Source organism: Sciurus carolinensis, chromosome 4, assembly GCF_902686445.1.
Source record: "Sciurus carolinensis chromosome 4, mSciCar1.2, whole genome shotgun sequence".
NCBI classification, from domain to species: domain Eukaryota; kingdom Metazoa; phylum Chordata; class Mammalia; order Rodentia; family Sciuridae; genus Sciurus; species Sciurus carolinensis.
Window position 1 is genome coordinate 157,613,181 of NC_062216.1, and position 23,085 is coordinate 157,636,265.

General features: G+C 32.9%; 2 protein-coding genes and 1 non-coding gene across 6 annotated transcripts in view; 1 reads left to right on the top strand and 2 right to left on the bottom strand.

The window, feature by feature from the left end:
- Chpt1 (choline phosphotransferase 1) overlaps positions 1–15,371 on the top strand; it is a 34,721-nt gene extending 19,350 nt beyond the window's left edge. Inside the window, exons 4-9 of one of the 4 annotated variants that reach the window (XR_007108202.1) lie at positions 265–349; positions 2,841–2,972; positions 5,272–5,430; positions 5,847–5,972; positions 8,032–8,235; positions 10,841–15,371. Coding sequence is in view for 2 of the 4 variants with exons in the window: in XM_047548422.1 (XP_047404378.1) it covers positions 265–349; positions 2,841–2,972; positions 5,272–5,430; positions 5,847–5,972; positions 8,032–8,142; positions 10,841–10,885 (658 nt within the window). In the remaining 2 variants the exon portion in view is untranslated. The remainder of the gene's footprint in view (positions 1–264; positions 350–2,840; positions 2,973–5,271; positions 5,431–5,846; positions 5,973–8,031; positions 8,236–10,840) is intronic. The other 3 variants (XM_047548422.1, XR_007108203.1, XM_047548423.1) reach the window with 3 other exon arrangements.
- Positions 10,398–19,356, bottom strand: Sycp3 (synaptonemal complex protein 3). The gene is made up of 8 exons (XM_047548425.1): positions 19,221–19,356; positions 18,724–18,790; positions 18,435–18,469; positions 16,824–16,941; positions 15,780–15,879; positions 13,014–13,112; positions 11,049–11,153; positions 10,398–10,920 (listed from the first exon to the last, which is right to left on the bottom strand). The coding sequence occupies exons 1-8, from the start codon at positions 19,348–19,350 to the stop codon at positions 10,867–10,869; spliced, it is 708 nt and encodes a 235-aa protein (XP_047404381.1). The 5' UTR covers positions 19,351–19,356; the 3' UTR covers positions 10,398–10,866.
- A 1,929-nt stretch (positions 19,357–21,285) lies between these two features.
- LOC124984077 (U6 spliceosomal RNA) lies at positions 21,286–21,388 on the bottom strand. The gene has a single exon (XR_007108546.1). It is a non-coding gene; the product is annotated as a U6 spliceosomal RNA (small nuclear RNA).
- Between the last annotated feature and the right edge of the window lie 1,697 nt (positions 21,389–23,085).

Consider the following 23,085-nt stretch of genomic DNA (forward strand, 5'->3'; position numbering starts at 1 on the left):
AATTATTAGCAATTTGATAATGCTATACAAGTTTCTTCCCTTTGCATACATTATTATTTATTGCATTATTATTATGTGAGCACATGTGGTTCTGTAGCTTTTTGCACTTCAGTTGATAATTCAAAGATGGAAGTAAAGGTAAAAATAAATGAAGTGTGTATAGAGATGTTTACATCCTTGATATCTAATGTATGATTAGCTGAGCTCCATAGTCAGGAATTTTACTTGTAAACACCTTATCTATTTTTTGTCCTTCCTTTTTAGAGTGGATGTAACTGAGATTCAGGTAGCTCTAGTGATCGTCTTTTTGTTGACTACATTTGGAGGAGCAACAATGTGGGACTACACAGTAAGTCTAAATATTTAAATTTATGTTTAAGAACTTTTTACATATTTAGGACAAAATATAAATCTCAGAAATCTTGATGTTGATTTTCATATCCTTTCCATTTCATAACCTTTTTCCTTCATTTTATGTTAATATCCTATATACCTTATAATGGTATTTTCTTCTATGTGTAAGTATTTTACTACATAGAAGATAGTGATCCTATCCGCCCCCTCTCCCCATAAACACCCAAATTACCTTTTACAGGCCAAAATTTGCATCATGAAATAATCTTTTAAAAGTCCAGTAAATTATGTTTGAAATTTGTCCTTAAGTATTAAGGAAGAAAAGTGGTAAATTTGCCCTTTGTAAAATCCACTTTGAGATGAAGATTCTCATGTTAAGGAATGCTTTTACTTTCTGCCAGGTTGGTAACCTCAATATTTTGGTAAAAGTTGGGTTTTAAGAGGCCACTATTATAAACTCAAACTTCTCATAGGAAGAAAATTTATGAAGAAACAAATTATTCTGTTACTCCAACCCAAGTTTACAATACTAGCTAACTGACTCAACTTCACATGTGTTAAGAAGAATATTGTCAACAGCCAACAACTGATATTGCACACTAATCTTGTTCCTAAACATTGTGCCATCAGTTTCATCAGCCCTTCAGAACAATCCTGTGAAATAGATGTTATCATTATTCTGTTTTATAAAGGTCTTAAAATGATTAAGTAATTTTATCCAAAAATACATGGGAAGTACTGAAGCTAGGAATTAGACTGATTCCAGACTTCATGTTTGTAAACGCTAAGCCACATACCTCTAGTAAAAACAGAAAGAGATTAGAAAACTAAATACACTCTTACCATATGATCCAGCAGTCATGCTCCTGGATATTTACTCAAAGGAGATGAAAACATGTCCACACAAAAACCTGCATACAAAAATGGCTTTATTCATAATTGTCAAAACTTGTTTCGTAAATGGATATTGTGGTACATCCAGACAATGGAATATTATTCATTGCCAAAAAGAAATGAATTAGCACATCATAAAAAGACCTGAAGGATCCTTAAAATCTTATTATTAAGATCAAGAAGCCAATCTGAAAAGGCTGCATACTGTATGATTTCAGAACATGACATTCTGGAAAAGGCAAAAACTATGAACTCAGTAAAAATATCAGTGGTTTCCAGAGGTTGGGAGGACAGAGGGATGAATGGCAGAGCACAGGATTTTTAGGTTAGTAAAATTATTTTGAATGATAGTGTTGGGTTCTTGTCATTTTACATTTGTCATAATACAAAAGAATGCACACCACCAAGATTGGACCCTAATGTAAATTATGAACTTTGTGTGGGTGATAATGTGTCAATGTAAGTTCATCAATTTTAGCAAATCCTTTGACGGGGGATGTTGATAGTGGGGAAGTCTGTGTAGGGTGGGAACAGGAGGAATGTGGGAATGTTCTCTACTATCCATTCAATTTTGCTATGAACCTATAACTACTTTAAAAATAAAATCTATTAAAAACAGTAAAATATTTAATTCCCTGTGGCATTCAGAATTGCTTATTACTGTTCCTTAGTGGTAGGCTCAGAAAGAGATTTTAAGCACACTTTTAAGTGGTGGTATATTCCGGAAACATTCATATTCCTTCTCATCAGGTAAACACAAATAGTAGTATAAAGGATATGCTGTCATAGTCCATACAGTATACTGGAGGGATGCTATCTCTTTTGTGGTAGCTGTTCAGTTAGTACCATAAGGTGGTGAATGTGGACCAAGAAGCATTTGGGCAACTGCAGTCATTAGGTCAGATGTAATTTGCTTGAATTTGGAACTCAATTTTCAAATTGTTTCTTTCTTTGTTTTGACAAGATCATAGGAAGAAAATACACTTGCTTATTCTCACCAAGAATACTTATTTTTTTATTTAGATTTTCAAAATTTAACGGCTAACCTGTAGTTTCTGCAAAATTTGGTACAATCTTTCAAAGTCTATTTTCAAAATACAATAGCCTATGGCCTCTGGCAATTCATTGTTACTGTTTTTTAAATCCTTTGCTGCCTTTGGAATTTTTCTTGAACAGCAATTGACCAACAGGTAAATATATTGCTAGAGATTTAATCCTGGATATTCACTACACAAATTTTTTTGCATGCACACATATCATACCTGTCACATTTAAGATGCGTATCATGGTGTCTGCCTTTCAGAGGCCACTAAATGCAAGTGAACTATCCTTTTTCGTGTTTAAGTCAGATGAAGGCTTGTTAAATATTTAATCACAATGATAGACACAGACTGATTTGGTGAATTCATTTTTCAATTAATGAATAAACCAATTTCAGAAAATGTTACCACTTATATTCCAAAAGTTAAGGTTTTATTACAAGAAAAAGGATAGCTTATTGTACAGGACCTATCATAATGTTTCTTTACTATTTAATAGGAAGAAAAATACTGTTTTCTTAATGATTTCTTTCTTTCCTCTTACCCCCAAAGATACCCATTCTAGAAATAAAATTGAAGATCTTTCCAGTTCTTGGAGTAGTAGGTGGAGCAATATTTTCCTGTTCAAATTATTTCCATGTTATCCTCCATGGTGGTGTTGGCAAGAATGGATCCACTATAGCAGTAAGGCCCTAATTTCTTTCAGCATCATTATTAATTTATGATAACTTATCACCAGCTATAAAGAGATATGAAAATATGTCAAAGCTCAAGAATGGAGAAGGAAGCTAAGTATCTTAAAGAATTTATTGTAGGTACATAGCACAAAAGCGTTTTAAAAATCATGTAGACTTAAAGCATTTTTTCTCTTTCCACAGGCTTGCTTTGCACAGCCTTTTCTGACTTAATCACTTTCACTATTGTACATAATCAAGAGTTTCATTTGTTTTCTTGCAATTTGTGCCTTGAACTAGTAGAGGAGAAGAGGAGTAGGGAATGAGTTCCTGATTGAATGACTGGAAAACTGTCAAAGGTCAAAGCTTTTATATACGGGGCAATTTATGACTCATAAAGTGAATTTTATTGAAATTTCACTGAAAATACTTAAAAGAGGTATCCTAATATTTTTAAAGGGAAAATTTTAACCTTGATTTTTGAGTAGTTATATCTTGTGTTTGTGTTCTTTACACCTGCTCATGCATATTTATTTATTCATATATGTTTTAAAGCCTTCAATACATTTTTTGTTGTTTTTTATTTACTTGTTTCAGTATTGGGGCTTGAACTTGGGGCACTGAGTGAGACAGAGTATCACTAAGTTGCCCAGGCTGACCTCGAACTTGTGATCCTCCTGCCTCAGGTTCTCCCAAGTTGCTGGAATTATAGGCGTGTACCACCTTGCCCAACTTCAATACTTTTAAATGGGAAAGAAGTTTTTTTTTCTTTCTTTTTTTTTTTAACCAAACATGATACCTAGGTGTGCTGTCATCTTAAAAATAGTTGAACATAGGAAGATAAGTGCTTATTCCAGTGATGCCATCTTACAACAAAACATTATCAGGACTTTTTAGGGATTGCTTTGAGTTATAGAACATTCTTTTTAACTCCTTTGGTACTATAATTCAAAAATTCTATTCTTTTAGAATTTAAAAATTATTTGGAGGACTGATAAAGATTAGTAAACATGAGATATAGTATTTTTAGTTAAAAAAAAATCTCTCTTTTAAATGACTTGTAAGTTGGCTCTTAAGAATTTCAAAGGAGTCCCCATAATTCATAATCACCTTTTGTGAATATTCTATATGTGTATGCATATATATATATATATATATATATTTCAAAAGCAAATTATATATTTCATTTAGCTATGTAAACTCTGACCTATTTGGAAAAAAAAACTCATTTCTTGAGGTGTTTTGTCAGTTGATCTTGGTGTAGTACTGTGCAGGTGCTTAGGCATAAATGTTGCTTGATGGATGATAAAATAGAGCACTAGCTGGAACAAAAGTTCCACTGAAGAAAATAAGATTTAGTGAGGATCAACATTCACTTTTGGATATTTCATTAAGAAATAATTGACTATTAACTGTTTGAAGGAGGATTTTAAAAATCGAACATAAGCTAGGAAGGTAGTTAATCCCAAATTCAGAAACTGGTGATTTTCCTAACCTAAGAACCTAAGAAACCTAAGAACATCATATAAACAGATAAAATGCTATTTTTCAAAATTTTTATAATTTATTACCACATAGTATTTTACACATAATTTTATAGTATTTATAGTAGTATTACTATTATTTTATAGTAATTTCTAACCTGAAATATGTGACTTTAATAAATATTAGGATATTTTAGTGAGCACTTTTAAATTGGTGGTTATAGATTTAATAAACCTAATACTAAATCTATTTCAGTATTTTGTTTAGGATAAGTAGTGCTGAGAGAATTCTGATTCACACAGATAAAAATTTAATAGCCTAGATTATATCATTTTATATAAGAGGACATTTGCAGTCTGAATGCAAAATAAAGGGGGATGAGAAGGTGTTGATGTGGAGAGAACCCAGGGCAGATGTCACTCTTTATAATGAGTGAAATATTTTATAGAATTGGCTGAATAAGCTTTATTTCAGCATTGTCACAAAAAATGTTGACAGTTGAAGTATTGACAGTCTTTGACACAGTAAGAGTTGATACAGAATAAATCACATTGTTAATTTTTAGGTTTTACTGGTTTAAAATGTACATATATAAAACTGGAATCAAACACCTGTTGCACTGTATCACATCTGTATAACAATAGGGTTCTGTTGAAGTTTGAAAAGTCAGCACACCTAAGGTTTGTATACTTCTTTAAGTCATGCACTATATCATACTCTCTTAAGTCTCTAGTTCCTTGCACATAATGGTTGTGCAGAAAATGTTTGTATTGTAATAAATACAGTGTTAAAATGTGATGCTGATTTTCTGCTTTATTCTTTAGGGCACCAGTGTTTTGTCACCTGGACTACACATAGGACTAATTATTATACTGGCAATAATGATCTATAAAAAGTCAGCAACTAATGTTTTTGAAAAGCATCCTTGTCTGTATACCCTAATGTTTGGGTGTGTCTTTGCTAAAGTTGCACAAAAATTAGTGGTAAGAAATTCTTTTATGATTCTTAATGTAACTATTATACTTAGTTCTCAAATGCAAACCTGGAAACTGTTTCATACAATGCATTAAGTTTTTCTTTGTAAACCCAGTATCACAGTAAGTAGCTGTTTGTACTACAAGTAAAATTGCATTATGACTTAATGTTATATTCAGTTCTTTTAATTGTTTAACTGTAATTATCAGTTAAAACTTTCTGATATCAAGGAACTTAAACATTAAAAACTTTAATAAAACTACCTGGCCATGAATTTGAGAGGTGTAGATAAGGATCCCCATACTGAATGTGAGACTAAATAGTCTGTCTTAATAGTGAATTAAAATTAATTACTTCTTTCCTGAAATTAGAGCTAAAACATTTAAATTTTAATAGTGAAATTATTTTGTTTACTTTTTTGTAGATAGCTCACATGACCAAAAGTGAACTGTATCTTCAAGACACTGTCTTTGTTGGGCCAGGTCTTTTGTTTTTAGACCAGTACTTTAATAATTTTGTAGATGAATATGTTGTTCTATGGATAGCAATGGTAAGTACTTTTCTGCTATTTATTATTTAACAGATGTCAAAGCAGATCATGTTTATGAAATATTTAAGCATCACTTGCCTCAATATTTTGTCTATACAATGATTGTGAACCATTTTATATTGTGTATAGAGCCAACATATCTAAAGATCAGACTTCCAACAATCCAGGTCCTTGGAAACACAATTGTGTACTATATCTTTTTCCCTCTACCCACAAAAACTAGAACAGAGATGTCAAAAACCACTTCAGTCCTTCTCAAAGGACTTTCTGACTTTCCTTATTAAAATTATTCTCAGTTTATAGCAAGTAACAATTAGATGGGGTTAGTACTAGCAAAGGTGGACACTTACTGCATTAGAAACTGTCAACTAATATTGAGGAGACAACAGAATAGATGGTACTAGTGAGTTTAGGATTGTGAGATCATTTTATGCTAAAGGTAGACAACACTGTGTATGTCTATGGTCCTTGATGATAGTATAATTTGTTTTAATCACAATGACTGAATCATCAAGCAAAGATTAAATTCTCATTGATTATATCCTGCTTAAGAAAGGCATGTAGCTAATACATGTTTTTCTACACATAAATGATTATAAAATGCAGAATATGGTGTTTAAGAAAACCACTTTAGCCATCCAAAAAAAGAAAGTCACTCTTAGTAACAATCACAAAATTGGAGAAAAGGAGCATTACATTTTTCTATTGTGATATATGTTTATAGTTGGTTTTCAACTCACAGTGGTTTTGAATTATCTTGTGATATTTTTTCCTATTTCTGGATCTCACCAAGATATATAAACATATTGATATGTATTAAAAAGAGCTGTAAAATAAATCTTTTGATAATTCAAATAATGTCATCCTGTTGTTAGATTTAGGCACTTAAAAAATCTGTTACCTGTTCTGCGTATGTACCACTGGGATATTTTCGATGATCCTTCCCTAGGTCATACAGTATTATATTTCATCTAGAGTAAATTAATAATATTCATGCATAGTTAATTTAAAAGTCTTTTATTCTTCCCAGGGCTGAGATATAATACCTAATCCTCTGAGGTGAGCAATGGAAGTTTGCAGTCAATATTCTAAAATGTTTGAAAATCAGTAATTTCCTTTAATTTGCTATGTACTATATTTTTATGGTTCCAAAACAATCCAAACTAAGAAGTAGGGTGTAATTATTCAAAATATTTGAAAACTCAATGCAAAGTGGGTTTTTTTTTCGTGTACCTGGATATGTATCATAAAATGGAATTAACATAAAATATCAGGTGTTAAAAATTCAAGCACCTGTTTTGTAATGAGTAAGTTGGCCTAATTTAGTGATAGAGACTGGTGAACTGAGGAAGTCAAATTCAACTTTTCTTTAAAACACCATATAGAAGTCAACACACACATACACAATGGGTGCCAAATAAAACGTATTCTGTGATATCCCTAGGGAAAAGCTTCCTGCTCCAGATAGAAAAGGGTCTGGTGGAACTTTTCAAGTTAATGACAGGGATATTTTCTCATGGGGGAGAATGCCTCTCCAAGTGCACAGCTATGAGGTTCCATTTTCTCCTGGGCTTCATTTTTTGAAGGAAAGCTTTTGACTAATCTTCAGGAAAATCTCTGGAAAACAAGGGTGTCTTTTCCAGATCTTTTATATTCTTATAACTAGCCTTAAGGGAATAAAATATGAATTCGATGAGTTCATTATAAGATGATGACTGACAGCCCTTCTAGTAGAAAATGTGTGGCTTTATTGCACAGCAAAAAGCTGAGAGAATGTGGAGTCAGAAAACTTGAATTCTTTTGCTTTTGAGCTTTTGTACTTCAGTCCTCTTATCTCTCTTACCCTCAGCTTCTATAACTTAAATACCCTTGCATATTCCAGAAGACTAGAATGTCAAATATGAAATATGTTAAAATACTCTAAACAGTAATATTTTCAGCTAAGAATTTTAAGTTAAGAATATTTGAGATTGGGTAGGGAGGAGGGACAGAAAAATAGCTGCAACTTCAGAAACTATAGACTGTAATCTATTTTATGTTTTCTTTTTTGTTTCCAAAGGTCATTTCTTCATTTGATATGATGATATACTTTAGTGCTTTATGCCTTCAAATTTCAAGACACCTTCAACTACATATCTTCAAGACTTCATGTCATCAAGCACCTGAACAGGTTCACAAGCATATTGACTGACTAATAGCCCAAGGAAAAGAGGAGAAGCAGTTAGGGGAACCTATGTGTGAAGGAAATCCCCCTATGCAGGAGGCTAGTATACTATCGAATAAGGTTATACTTGAATATAAAACATAAATCCTGTAGTTTCTATTTTAATAACAAAGTCCTCATTATGTCTTATCAACCTTTTTGATCATCAATGGTATTATCAGTAATATAGTCTGTAAATTAGAAACAAAACCAAAGAACAAAATTTCAATCCTGGGGTTAAGAACCTGAACATAGGTAGTTCTAAACACAATCTCTTTGTGTCTACAAAATGTTTATCAGACACTTGGGATTTTCTTTGCCAAAGAATTTCATAAAAATTCAGAACGTGAACTTTAGCCATCTTGAAAATAATGCCTTCTTTGCTAAAAACTGAAAAGTGAGCTCATAATAATGTGTAAATGCATGGCTTATATTAGTGTAATTGAGTTGTGATATTATAAGAAAATTTTTACGCTAGCCATTTTTCAAAAGCTATGTTAATTACTGCTATGAAAGAAAATGTACCAGCTAGAATTTAAAAGGGCCGTGGGAATTAATAATTTGTATTTAGTAAAAGAATTGGTGGTACTAATTCAGAAAAACATGTGAATCTTTATATTGAGGATAACTTGTTCCTTGATATTCTGGGTTAAAATTTCACTGTCCTGAAAAAGTGGACATTAAACATTCCCTTTTATGAAAGACAAAACAGTAACTAAAACAGCTGATATATAAGAAAATTAGTAATTTATAAAAACATGGAAAAAATATTCCTCCATAGAATATCAGTCAGTTACTTCAAGTACACATTAACTCATAAAAGGTCATAAGGGGACAAAATAAGTATCAGTTATTTAGCCACTAAGTTCTTTGGGCTCTGATTCTTATCTTTCTGTTCTTAGTTGAAAAGATTTAGATTGCTTTTTATAAATACTAGAACTGTCACCAAGATCTTTGATGACCCAAATCTTCAGACTCCCATTTGACCCTATTTCTAATTATATACAATAGTTCCATAGGCCATATGCCATATGAAATAATCAGAAAAAAAGGAAATAATAAAGATGTACTATATCTAGCCAAGAAAAAAGAATATTTAAAAAAAATGAACAGCAGAAATTGATATTCCCTAAAAGGAAATTGATATTCCCTAAAATACACTTCTGTGAATTAAGTACACAGAAAACATTCTGCAGGGTACTTATTTTGCCTCCATAACTATTAGTAGAACTTCTCAAATAAAGACCTTCTTAGAAGTTTGAATAGTACTTAAGATTTATATTCTAGGCTGGAATGTAGCTCAGTGGAAGAATGCATGCTTAGCATGGGTGGGGCCCTGGGTTTAGTTCCCAGCACCACACATAAAAATATAGGAAGTAAACTGTCCTCTTAATGTGAAATATTTTCTAATGGTGGAGGACTAATTTCTTTATATAAATTATCACAATTTAAAAAAGATAATCTGTATAGACTTGCTTTTAAAAACTTGAAAAACCTTAGAAGATAAGGGTAGGCTACAGAGGCAAAAGTTAGAATTTAAAACATTTAAAAAGGGACGAAAATTGTGTTCCTTACATTTTTCTGTTTAAAGAATGTATATTGGGGCTGGGGAGATAGCTCAGCTGGTAGAGTGCTTGCCTCACAAGCACAAGGCCCCGAGTTCGATCCCCAGTACCGCAAAAAAAAAAAAAAAAAAAAAAAAAAAAAAGAATGTATATTTTAAAAGATAAAGTATAAAATATAATTTGTCAGGTTTAGAAATGAATGTAAAATCAAAATTCCACATATTTATCGATATTAAAACCAAAAAAACATACTAGGTAAAATTATCTTTGAAGACATAATGCATACTTAATTAGTTATGTTCTTGACACACTCTTAATCATTACTAAGAGAATGTGTCATTTAACTGTGGACTGAGCCCACATCTGATATTTTGATGTCCTTGTGGAAATGACATACTCACAAATCCAAGTCTTAAAAACTAATATCTATAAATCTTGCTCAGTTATTGATGATTTAGTAGTTTAGTTTATTCTAGGACACTGGAATAATAATATAAATTTATATTATTTAAATATATTTTATATGCCAATAGATTACTCTTGAAATCTTATTTTCATTAGAATTGGCTGTGTAATAAATGTACAGAAAAGAATGTGCATGTAAAATAGATTTTGTGGGTTTTTTCTTAAGAACAGTGTAAGCCAGGTGCGGTGGGATATGCCTGTAGTCCCAGCTAATTCAGGTTAAGTGGGAAAGGAACACATGTACCCAGGAGTTTGATACAAGCTGGACAACAGAGCAAGACCTCAAAAAAAAAAAAAAGTAATCTTTTATACTTATACTTTGTACATTTAGAATTGACAAATATACTGAAGCCAAAACCTAAATTCAAATTAAGTATCTTTATTAATATTAATAAAAGTAACTGACAGTGTTAGAAAAATTCACAATTACAACTTGAGAGCTGAAAGCTTGATACATATAATTTAGGAATAGCAGCTACTTCACATAACGGTTGCAATTTTGGAAGTTCACAGGGAGGACTTGCACTTAAATAAGCTAATGATTAAACATGTTTTCATTTAAACTTGAATTTCTGAACTACTCTAAAGACTTACATGCCTTTTAGCTAATCTTATAATTGTATCATATTACTTAGGTTCAAGTTCTTTCTTCAAAGAGTCATCAGAATAACATGGATTGAAGAGACTTTCGAACACTTGCCATCTCTTGCTGCTGCTGTTTCATGAAAGGAGATATTAAACATTTGTTTAATTTTTAGTTAAGTGTTATACAATTTCAGCAAATAAAATATTTCAGTGCTTACATTAACCCTTAGTTTTTCAATTTGAAATATATTGACTTACAGTTTCCATCATAATTTTTTTTTGCAACATAGCCATTTCTTTTTTAAGTTCACTTTGTGTACCAGTAAGTAGATTATCATGATTCTTCTCCAAGTCTTCCAAACTCTAAAACACAAAAGGCTAGTTCAGTTGTAAACCATAACTTACTACCTCAATTTCTAAACTTGTAAAATTAATTTTCAAAAAAAAACATTTAATATTCAGATAATGTTCATTATTTATTCCAAGTAAAAATACATTCTAACTAATACATGAAGACCAAAATTCCCAGTAAAAAAAGTAAAATAAATCAGATGTGAATCAAATATAATTATAGAAAGCACAATAGTAGTATACTTTACTGGAAAGAATGGGTTAAAGAACTATTAAGGTCAAGATGGAGGAAAAAAAGGAAATGAAAGGAACTGTAAGTAAAATATGATTTTGAAAATTTCTAATAAGTTTCTCAAACATCAGGTTATAACCTACTTATTATGTGACATGAATTCACTAGAGAGAATAAATAACCTATAGTATGATTTCTTTCTTCAAGTTATAAAAACAAATTATATTTTAACTCTACTGCTCACTCAACAGTTATCCTAGTGCCTACTATGTAAAAAATACTAAGTTAAGTGCTATGGAAAAATTTAAAAATAATACTTAATTGCTTCCTTATTCCAAAGAGAAGAAACATAAACAAAAATAACACCAAAGCATTATAACAGGAATGGAAATGCAGCTTACTCTGGCTATATAAAAGAAAATGAGGATTGATTCCAATTTATTTGGCAAAAGAGTAAAATTTCAATAAATAAAGGAGTTGAAAGTATTCTAGAGGAAGAGTGTAAGCAAAAGCATAGACTGTGGGTTCAGAGAAAGCAATTATGTAGAGGGGTGGGAGTAATGGACAAGTGTAGTACATGAAGCTTAAAGAGAGTCATGTCATAGGGATCTCAAAGACCTAAGAATTTAGAATGGGAAGTAACAGATTTTCAGGACAAAAAAGATATTTTTATAAAAGATAACATGGCAGACGTATAAACGATGGCCTGGAGAACAGAGAAATTAGTTAAGAGTTTTAATGGTAAAAACAAAAAGTGATAAGGCCCCGAACTAAGTTAATAGGAGTGGGAATTAAAAGAACAAGCGAACGAACCACTGATGAAGAAAAATTACAGGATCTAGTTATAAATCAAAGTGAAAGGTAAAGGAGATGGAGGGGGTCAAAGATTATACTTAAGTTCCTATCCTAGGTGGTAATGTTTAATGATAAATACTTAGAAGAAATACTTTCTAGTACTTTATCAAACCTTCATACCAATTAACAAATTATTCTCAGGGAGCACTAGAGAAAGCAAGTTCTCTACTTGAAAATGCTTTTAAAAATAACTTGTGTTCATACAAATTAAAAAAAAATTTTCAAAACTATTTTACTATTTAGACCACAACTTGCATATACATCAGTAAATAATTCTCAATCCACAAATTTTTACTCTTCAGTTATCTTGACTATCTCTCTTTGAAGTTGGAATATAGTCATTTTTGATCACTGCAATAAATTGTAAAAGCAAATATACCATAAAGGCTTGTATATTTGAAAACAAAAGAAATACTAAGTAATTTCAATTGGATCCATTATATTTAATAAAGACTGTGTAGTAAAAATGATTTATACTTTCTATTTTCAGTTAAATAGAGATAATGACTTAAATGTTAATTGTGTGGATTTGATATGTAAGTACATTTAAAGGTAAAATTCTCAATTTACCATTTTTCCTGTCTTGAATAATCACCACAATTAGATCCTAAAGTAAAGATATATTTATCACTTGTCATAAACAATAAACTCAAAATGGAAAGAAGTTAAAAATTTTAAATGCATAAGCAAAATACTTTCCCCATAAGCTTGAAAAGAAAAAAAATCTTCTATTTCCATAAGTACATTGTTTTTAAAGACTGTCTTGTTACAAAATGTCCATTTACCTTTACAAACTGCTCATATAATTGTCTAATTGTTTTCAGTCTTTGGTTCTGAACAATTCTAGATTGTTGAAAAACCTTTTGTTGTTGTCGAAACATATTCTACAAACATAAAAGAAAAAACTCTGTAATAACAATTTGGTAAAGCTTTTTTATTTTATTTGTTTTTAGTGCTAGGGATTAAACCCAGGGCTTAACACACATGCTAGACAAGAATTTTACCTCTGAACTATGTCCCCAGCTCCAAAGTTTTAAATTTAGCAAAAAATAATTCTACATTGAATTTAAAGGATTAGTTTATAAATTGGTAATTTAAAATTTTTGTTTTAACAACTATTATGACTGAGCTTAGATACTTTGTGTTTACTCCTAACATGCAATAATTATAATAATCCAACCAATGAGTAGGAAATCTTAATCACCAAGACATGTCTACTCTTGGTAATTTCCATATCTACATCTTCCAGTAATGGTGATCTTTCAGTTCTTTAATGTATCCTCCACCAATGATTCTGTCTTCCCTACTTTAGCCAATCACTTACATACTTCTACCCTAGATTTTGCCATTATCAATGATAGGACCCCTTTATAGTATTGATAATGGCAAACAAAATATATATTGTCTTTGTGTCAGATACTATTCTGGACCCTTTTAAGCAAACTTATATGAACTCATTTAATCCTGTGAGATAGGTATTCATTACTCACTTCCTCAGATGAGGAAACTAAGATATAAATAATTTGTCCATAGTTTCACAGGTACCAATTGCTCAAGCCAGGATTTGATCTTAAATTTTATGCTTCCAGAGTTTGGGCACATTGCATATGCATATTGTTTCTCCACACATCCCAGTATTTGATCACCATCTCAACATTGTAGCATACTCTTTTAAGTAATACAGTTCAATAATGTATCAGGACCTGAAATCCATTAATTCTACCTACTTTTCACTGTCATTCCTACTCTTGTTGTCCTTACTACTTTTGTTGTCCATATAAAGGACAGTTATTCTAATTACCCCTTTCCATATGTACCTTGCCTGTTTCTTACTCTGTCACACTTGATTGGCTAAACCTCAACCCTGGAAAAGTCAACTCTCTAGCTATTCTACCTAGAGGCAAAGACCTTCATCATCTGATTATCGTATTTCATTAAAGATAGATGCAATCTAAACTTTCCATCTCCCATTATCATACCAATCATCTACCTACATTTATTTATGCTTAAGATACTCTGCATTCTCTTCTGTTTCTAAGGATGAATTATCCTTACTCCCTACTAAAGCCAACTTCTACACATGTCCCACCCACTCTGAAGAATTCATCAAATGCTCCCCGGTTATTTTAAATGTGTCCCTCTAAATTATTCCTGCCTGTACACAAACATGTTGTTATTTCTCTTATCTTAAAGAAATAAAACCCTATTTTTCTCCTCAGGTCACCATATTTCTTTGTCATTCTGTCTAGTACTCATTCTAATCAGATTTTTGCACCCACTTTTCCACCAAAATCATTCTGATCCAAGACACCAATGTCCTCCACATTGCCAAATTCACCCTTTTTGGCCTATAAGCAGCATTTAAAAGAAGTAATTCTTTTTCTTTCTTAAAAAGCTTGCTTTATTTGGCCTAGAGTGGTTTACATACTACATATTGGGTCAATCATAACTGTTTCCTTTGCTGGTTCCCCCTTACTCTCATAACTCTAAACTTTCAAGCAAAATTTATAATTTATAACTTACAATCACTACTTTATCTCATCCAGTCTTCTTGGCTTAAAAACTGTCTTTAAGCTAATTCTCAACTTTGTATCTTTAGCCTCTCTCTCCTGAACTCTAGACCAATACACCAGTGACCTGTGCGCCTCTCCTTGGATGTTTCCTGTGCGTTTCAAATTTAACTTTTCCAAATAGAGCTAATAAGCAACCAGCTCCTAAACCAGTAGCTCAGCTCTTAAAGAATGTCTGATAATTATAAACAATGAAAGGATAAATTCAAAGAGCAGTTAATACAGTTATAAATTTTTGAGTAGGGCTGACTTCTATCTTCCATATGGACAGGCAGGTAACACAAGTCTGACCGTTAAGAAGCAACCATGTTCTAGGTAGGGCTATATAGCTCAGTGACAGAGTGCTTGCCTTGCATGTATATAGGCCATGGGTTCAATCTCCAGCATCTCAAATTTTAAAAAAGAAAAAAAAAAGTAAAGTGTATTCTGATTATAGTGATTAGTTCAGGAATGGGCAACTAAATTGGTTATATTCCTCCAAAGGAATTTTCTGCCAGAGCTAGTGATAAAGATCATCTCAATTCACTGCAGTTACAAAATTTGCAAAAAAATGTAGTAAGTCTAGAACTGGGGGGAAAAAAAAAAACAAAACACCGATCTGGCTTACTACAAAATGAGCCCACTAAGATTTGGCAACAGTTCAGATGGCACTACATAAGCAACCCTTTCCGAGCCCCATCCAGTTGTGCCTGCCTAAAGTACACTCCTTTTCCTTTATATTATCCAATAATCCTCCTTTTGTCCTTTAACAAATTTGTCACTTGAAACTTCAAGAATTCCAACCAATGTAAAATGATTAATTTTATGAATATAATATGTTCCTATTCTGTGGTTTACAATTCAGCAGCTCTAAAAAACACAGCCAGCAATGAGAAATGGAAACTGGTTCAGTTCCATGGGTCTAATACAAGGCTAGGTTCTCTACTGTTACTTGAGAGTTGGTTATAATAAATTAACCGTAAAGCTAATCATGATACCAACAGCTAGTTTTTCTTCTTGTTCCTCAGCTTTCTGCAAATCTATATCCCACTGCTGAAACAGAGTCATAAACTGCTGAGAATATTCTTGGTTCAGCTTCTGCCTGTAAAACATAATAATATTGTCACACTTCATGCCAATATGAAAAAACATTCAAAACAATATTGAGTTGATATATTTTATACTACATAAAAAGGAAATCATAACAACTTAAATATTCTGATAGGAAACCAAAAAGTAAAATTAGATGTACATTGATTCCAGAAATATTTTTTTCCTAACAAGCTAAAAGTCCTCTCAGAGCTTTAGCTCTTGAAAATTAAGAAAGGTTTATTTATATAAATTTTCCAGAAAAATGTATTTTCTGTCCAAAGAGTTTATTTTTCATTTTTCTCTACTGCATGTACATTTTGATCTGATAAACAGATTGAAACATTTTCAAGTAGAAACATGTGACTTGATTTCTCCATGTTGGCACAGGAAAGATTTTGTACAAAGGATTAGTTAAGTCAGTGAATGTATAAAAAATATTTACAATATAAGATTGACCTTTTCCTACACTGTCATAGTAAACTATAAGACAACTAATAGTTATAGTTTCTGTGATATTTACCTTTTACTCAACTATATTTCTGTAGTGAATATAAATTTTTTATAATTAAAAATACTGAGTTATCTGAAAGGAGAAGAAAGTAATTTTTATCAGACATAACTTTCCTCTGTTCATATATGAATACATGCCAGTGTAACTCCACTTCCTGCACAACTGTAAGAATGGGAAGTTAACTCCGTGAATGTATAATATGTCAAAATACACCCTACTAAAAGAACAAAAATAAAAAGGTAATTTTCACTCACTGCTAAGAAAGTATTTATCAATTTTATGAAAGCATGAGGTTACAGGATTACTTGCTTAGAGAAAAATCAAGCCAAATATATTTTCACTAGAGGCTCCAACAAATAGAAGACCATAGTATTTTTCATAAGTAACTATACAATATATACTAAGTGATAACAAATGTGACCTTAAAAACCCAACAACCATACCTTTGCTCCTGTTGTGTTTTCCAAACATGTTCAATTTTCTGGTTACTAGTTTTGAAAGAAGCCTTGGTATACATTTCTAGTCTTTTTCTCTTGGCAAGAAGAGCTTTGTTAATGTCAGCTATATTGAAAGTAAACATTCATTAAAATTTATATTAGAGAAAATTATTTTGTTCCCACATATCCAAGTAAATATAAATGGGTAAAGTTCATTAAAATATTAGAAAGACATTTAAAATTAAATTTAAAAAACAGTACCAACATAATGTATGAAAAGTTTCACATTTTAGAGCACTCAGGATTTTGGATTTCAGACTAGGGGATGCTCAACTAGTAAGTCTATACAAATATTTCAAAATCCAAAACCTCTGAAATCTGAAACATTTCTGGTACCAAGCATTTTGGACAAAGGATACCCAGCCTCATCTCAATTCTGATTTTCCTAACTGAAAATAATTTTTAAATTTATGAATGATAAAAGAAAAAGAGCTAATAAAACAAAGGGTGAAGGATAGACTTCAATTTCTTCATGAGAAAATATTTTTATAAAATCTAAAAAGGATACACCTGGCTGAATAATTGTTAGAATTCATTATATAAAACACACAAAAATAATCTTTTAAAAACCCTAAGTGAAAAGGGATAATGAATAAGAGAATATATAGCCAATGATACTTTTAAGTATATTTTTTTATTAAAAGAAACAAAGACCAAAGATAGACAAAAAAAAAAAAAAAACAAAAAAAACAAAAAACACCCCGTTTTAAGTAACTAAATCATTTAAGAACACTTTAAATACTTTCATGGAGCTTTTTATAAGATATTCTTACACTAAGTATTGCATTTCATAATATTTTTAATACTTTGAATAATACTTTGCTAAACATAAATCTTCATTATGGATCTACCATAAGTAGTTCTCATTCAGTAATCATGGAGCTGTACTATTAAATAAGTATTTTATAATTTTAGCAGCTATAATAATACATTTGTAAAAAATGAACTGTCATCAAACAGAGCTTATCTTTCCAAAAAGATTGATTGTGAAGAATCCTTTAGAGGAGCCAAACAGTGACTCTTTTTAAAAAGAGTATTTTCCCTTAACAATACTTCTTTGTAACTGATATTTAACACATAAAAAACAAAAAATTTTGGATCTGATTATAAATTTCTTACTGGCTAGCAAAGTTGTTTTTCATTTTTGACTGCATATTTTATAATGTAAAAATAACAATAGTTATTTTAGAGACTTCAATTTAGAATCCTCCCAAAAGAAAGGAACACAGGAAAAGTTCTAAAAAACAGAGTAACTGAAAAACTGATATATAGATTCATATGTGTATGTTACTCAATCTTAGATTACAAAGAAGTCTAAACTTTTCCCATCCATTTTTTTCCTAAAATTCCATTAAAATTACACATGTCTAAAAGCATCATTCTCACTCTTCATATAGTGGAAAAGGTTAAATAAGGAAATTTATGAAATTAATCACACATGCTTATGCAAAATCCCAAGAATGAGAACAAAGAAATAGTAGTCTATCATTTCCTATTATACAAATTACTATATGGTTTAAAATAATTTTCTTTAAATGAAAATCTCCAAAAACATACCTCCAAATTTTTCCAGCATATTCTGTACTTCACCCCTGTAAAGAAATTACACTTAAAAATCTTTTAGAGCTGGGGAATATAACTCAGTAGTAGAGCATTTTTGCCTGGCATGTGTAAGTGCCTAGGTTCAATCCTCAGCAGGAAAAAAATAAAAATAAACTTTTGATTAAAGATTCATAAAATACCATATTTGTTTTGGAAGAAAAATCACAGCCAAGTATTTTACATACAGTACTTGATAGACAAAAAAAGCCAATGTTTCTTTAAGTACTTATTTTGAATATGTTACCCCATATCTTCAACTATTCCTACAGAAGGCCTTTTCTTCACACGCTTATCAATTGCTGGGGTCTTCCCTGTATTGACAAAAAATGAAAACATTTTTTTATATTAAGTATGCTATTTTGGTAAATTTTAATGACATAATCTTCATTTGTCAGTCTTTTAAGCATTTTGCCACTATAATTTTAAAAGTAAATACATAAATGCAATACTTTCTCTGCAGGTTAGATAAAATTGTCAGGTTTCAGAACTATTTTACAGGAACAACTTTTCAAGTTCATAATAATAAGCAATGTACTATTCATGGACATGTTGGGAATAATGATGGCAAAGGCAAGAGATGCTATGTAAGTTTGTAACTTTGATACAGGGGTATTAGAATCAAATGAGAAACAAACTACATGAAAATGCTTAACAAAATTTTATTATAGTTTTAAATGAAGTCAATTCAAAGCAAATGAACCAGAGGACATCTGTAACTGTCCAGCTTTAGGTATGCAGTACCTTCAGAAACATCCTCTTCTGAACCACTCAGTTCTTTATCTTCTTTTTCAAAGTCAAAAGCTCTTACAAGCTGATCCTCCACAGATGGTTTCCCAGATTTCCCAGAATGCTTTCTTACAGAGGGCACCATATTTAGATGTCTTCAGACTTCAAAAAAAAAAAAAAAAAAAAAACAAATCTCTCAAACTGATTCCAAAAGCATCATTTAAACCATCTGATAAAATTTAAAATATATCACGTAAGGATGGTTTTAACTGAATAAAATGTTGGCCATTTCCTCATATATTCCATTGGGCCAAAAGTGAACCCATTGACAGTTGTCCATTAAACAGGGACAAGGAAGAACGATGGTGGCAACCCTGACTCCCAAGTGTGCTTTGCACTTGAGAACTGGGAGATCTGAGTTTCAGTCCCCACTCTGCCAGATTCTTGCTAAATCTGGGCAAATCTGGTCTACATCTCGGTCTCGAAGTAAAATCGCAGGTGCTAGCAAGATAGATCATGAGCATGCCAAAATTAAGTTCACGGCAACGTACACTCAGAAGGGAAGTCCTACAGGGCTCGGGGCTGAGGACAGAGCTCAGCGGCCGAGCGCTCGCCTGGGTTCCATCCCAGGACTGCTTAAAAAAAAAAAAAAAAAAAAAAAAAAAAAAAAACCCAAACCAAACGAAAAAACAAAGGCACGATTGTAATCCGGGCCGCTCGGGAGGCTGAGGCTGGAGGATCGCGAGTTCAAAGCCAGCCTCAACGGGGAGGCGCTAAGCAACTCAGTGAGACCCTGTCTCTACATAAAATACAAAACAGGGCCGGGGACGCGGCTCAGTGGGCGAGCCCCACAGTTCAATCCCCCGTACCCGCCCCCCCAAAAAAAGTCCAGCTGGGGTTAGGAGAATCTATCAAACCTCCACAACGTGTATATGGAGGAGACAAGAAGGCGCCCCCAGTCACTGTCCTGGTCTCTAACGGGTCTGGGGGCGCGCAGGACGGAGACGGCAGAGGCGGGCCCCACGCCGCTCCCCGCAAACCTGGGCCCGGCCGCGGCTCTGCCACCTGCTCGCCAAACACCCGGGTCGCCCCCGGCTCGGCCCTCGGTGGGCCCCCGCCCCATCCTCCTGTCAGAGGCCCCGGGTAACAACCATGGGATTCACCTCAGTCTCCACGGGCAGCCTCGGCCCGAACCCCCAGCCGGGCAAATTCCTCCCCTCCTCACACCTAAATAAAACCTCAATGGCCCATTACTGTTACCAGACTCCCGGCCTCCTCGACCGGGGCTCCTCACCTGAGCGCCCCCTTCGCTGCCGTCGTCGCCGCCGTACACTTCTGAGGCAATTTGCGATTCGCGCGGGAGGAAAACCAGCCCCGCCTCAGCCAGGCGCCTCGCTGATTGGCTGAACGCCCCGCGCATGCGCGCACGAGGACGAGCCCCGCCCCCCACGAGGCGATCGCACGCGGGAACGCTGGCGGTGCAGACCCTTGAGCCCGCGTCGTCGAGGCCTGGCGTGTTCCGGTGTCTACGTTTTAAATTTATAGGATCCCAACACACTCAAGAGAAAGTGAAAATTACGAAACAGGTGAACACATCACCTACTTTGTGAAGTAGAACTTCGCCAACATTCACTGATTCTCCTCGGGAAATCCTATCCAACTCGCCCCGCCCATCCCCCACGCCACGCCCATCCCCCCACGCCCGCTCCCTTCCCCGCCCGGGCGTGGAACTGTGTGGAACGTTCACTCCTCCCATTTGCTAGGTTTTGTAATCAAAGGTACCTGCCCGTAAACCACACTGCTCAGGTTCCTTTGAGCAGTCTAGGTAGTATTCAAACTCAACATTAGGTCGCTAAGAGATCTGTTATTACATGAACCCATGGTTCTTCCATTTTCATAGCTGTATAATTTCCCATGATGACACTATTGCACAATTTTTTCATGGATTTTCTTGTCAACAGAGGTCTATTTCCAATGCCGCTATGACCTTCTGATTTCTTGCATATGTGCTAATTTTTTAAAAAAATATATTTTTCAACACAAGGGAAACGTTATTAAAGCAAAGAAATTAACATAACTTAAAAATATGAAATGCTTCATGAATTTGTGTATCATCCCTGCCTGGGGCCATGCTAATCTCTGTATTGGTTCCATTTCATCATCTGTGCTGTGGAAGGGAGCACTGCGCTAAACCGTTTACAAAGTATCTTCAACTGATACTATGTCATAGGCTTGGTGATACTAAGTAATGCTAAATTATTTTCCAGTTGTGTTTCAACCAACAAAATGGATTTCCTGTTAAACGTATTCATCATTACTTAGTATTGTTGGATTTCTTAATATTGCCATTCCAATGGATATATAAAATGATATTTAAGGTCTTTTATATTTTTCTAATCACTCATGAGATTAAATCCTTTAATGCCTAGTATCCATTTGCATGTCTCCTTAAAATGTTTATTTGGGTTTCTTACCCATTTTTCAATTGAATGTTAATGTAGTCCTTACTGATTTGTAGGTCTTTATGCTGAGGATTAATCTCCACGTCTTTTTGTATTTTTTTAAAGAAATGTATTGTTATCCTCAAGTTACAAAAATAACCCCAAAATTTCTGTACGTTTTTAAGATTCTGTTTTTCATGTCTTCGTTCCTCTAGAATTAATTTCTATGCCCTATGTCAGATAGGGATCAAATTATTCTTTTTTCCTTCATGTGGAAACTATTGTCCTATATCATTTCTTGATGTTCTTTTTTGCCAAACTTTCTGCTGACTTATAATTGTGGATATGTATGGGGCATAGTGTGATAGTTCAATACATAGACATATGTGATGATCAAATCAAGGTGAGTTTCTGAATGTTCTGGAGCCTGTTTTCTTGGCCAGTCTACCCATATCCATGTTCCCAAACCACATTTTTCATTACTCCAACTTTATTAATGCTTTCATGTCTCATTGGGCAAATCTCATACGTTACTTTTTCATCACAAGTATCCTGAGTATTCTTGAACTTTTCAAGTAATTTTAATATGGGTTTTTCCAACATCCACAAAAAATAACTCACTGGGATTTTTATTGGAATGCCATTGAATCTGTAGACCAATTTAGAGACAACTGAATCTCATTATTCTTAAACATAGTATAATTTTCTATTAATTTAGGACTTTGATAATATCATTTCAATACAGTTAAATTTTTCTCTATGCAGGTTTTGCATATTTTATTGAACTTACTTATAAATTATACTTTTGATATTTTTCTAATTTTTGCTGCTATATAAAAATGTTGATTTCTGATATTAATCTTATATCCAACAGCTTGCTAAACTCTTATTATTTCTGACAACTTGACTGTAAAGTCTGGGGTTTTATAATAATACTATCTGTGAATAATCACATTTTGTTTCTTGCTTTATAAATCTTGGATTGTTTTTCCTTTTGTGACTGTACTGACCAGGGTCTTTAGTATCAGTGTATATTAGGTATAAACACTGGACATTCTTGTCTTTGTCTCCATTTTAAAGGAATGCTTCTAAAGTTTCTGTTAACAACGACAATGCTGTATGTAGGTTTATGTGTTTTTCCCTTTTGAAAGTTTGCCTTCTATTCTTACTTTGCTAAGAGACTCAATCACGAGTTGCAGATAACCTACCATAAACTTTCCTTTCATAATTTGCATTCCTCTGTATCTTTTACCCCAATGGAGCTATTGTCTTTATATCTTCCAGATCACTTGTTTTCCCTTCAAATGAATTGACTCTTTTATTAGATCTTTCCACTGATTCATTACTAAACGTTTTATTTTTTTCCAGTTTTGCTTGGTTAGTTTTGAATCTCTTCTAACTCATCTATTTTATAATGGCTTCTTGTTGCTTGCTCATTA

Excerpts from the sequence above, each read along its gene's own strand:
- Sycp3 (XM_047548425.1), bottom strand. The coding sequence starts at position 19,350 with ATGGTGCCCTCTGTAAGAAAGCATTCTGGGAAATCTGGGAAACCATCT. Across the intron at positions 16,942-18,434 it reads TATGCTGGAAAAATTTGGAG|CTGACATTAACAAAGCTCTT; the intron begins GTATGTTTTTGG and ends CTTTCAATATAG. Across the intron at positions 10,921-11,048 it reads AAAAAATTATGATGGAAACT|CAGCAGCAAGAGATGGCAAG; the intron begins GTAAGTCAATAT and ends TTCATGAAACAG.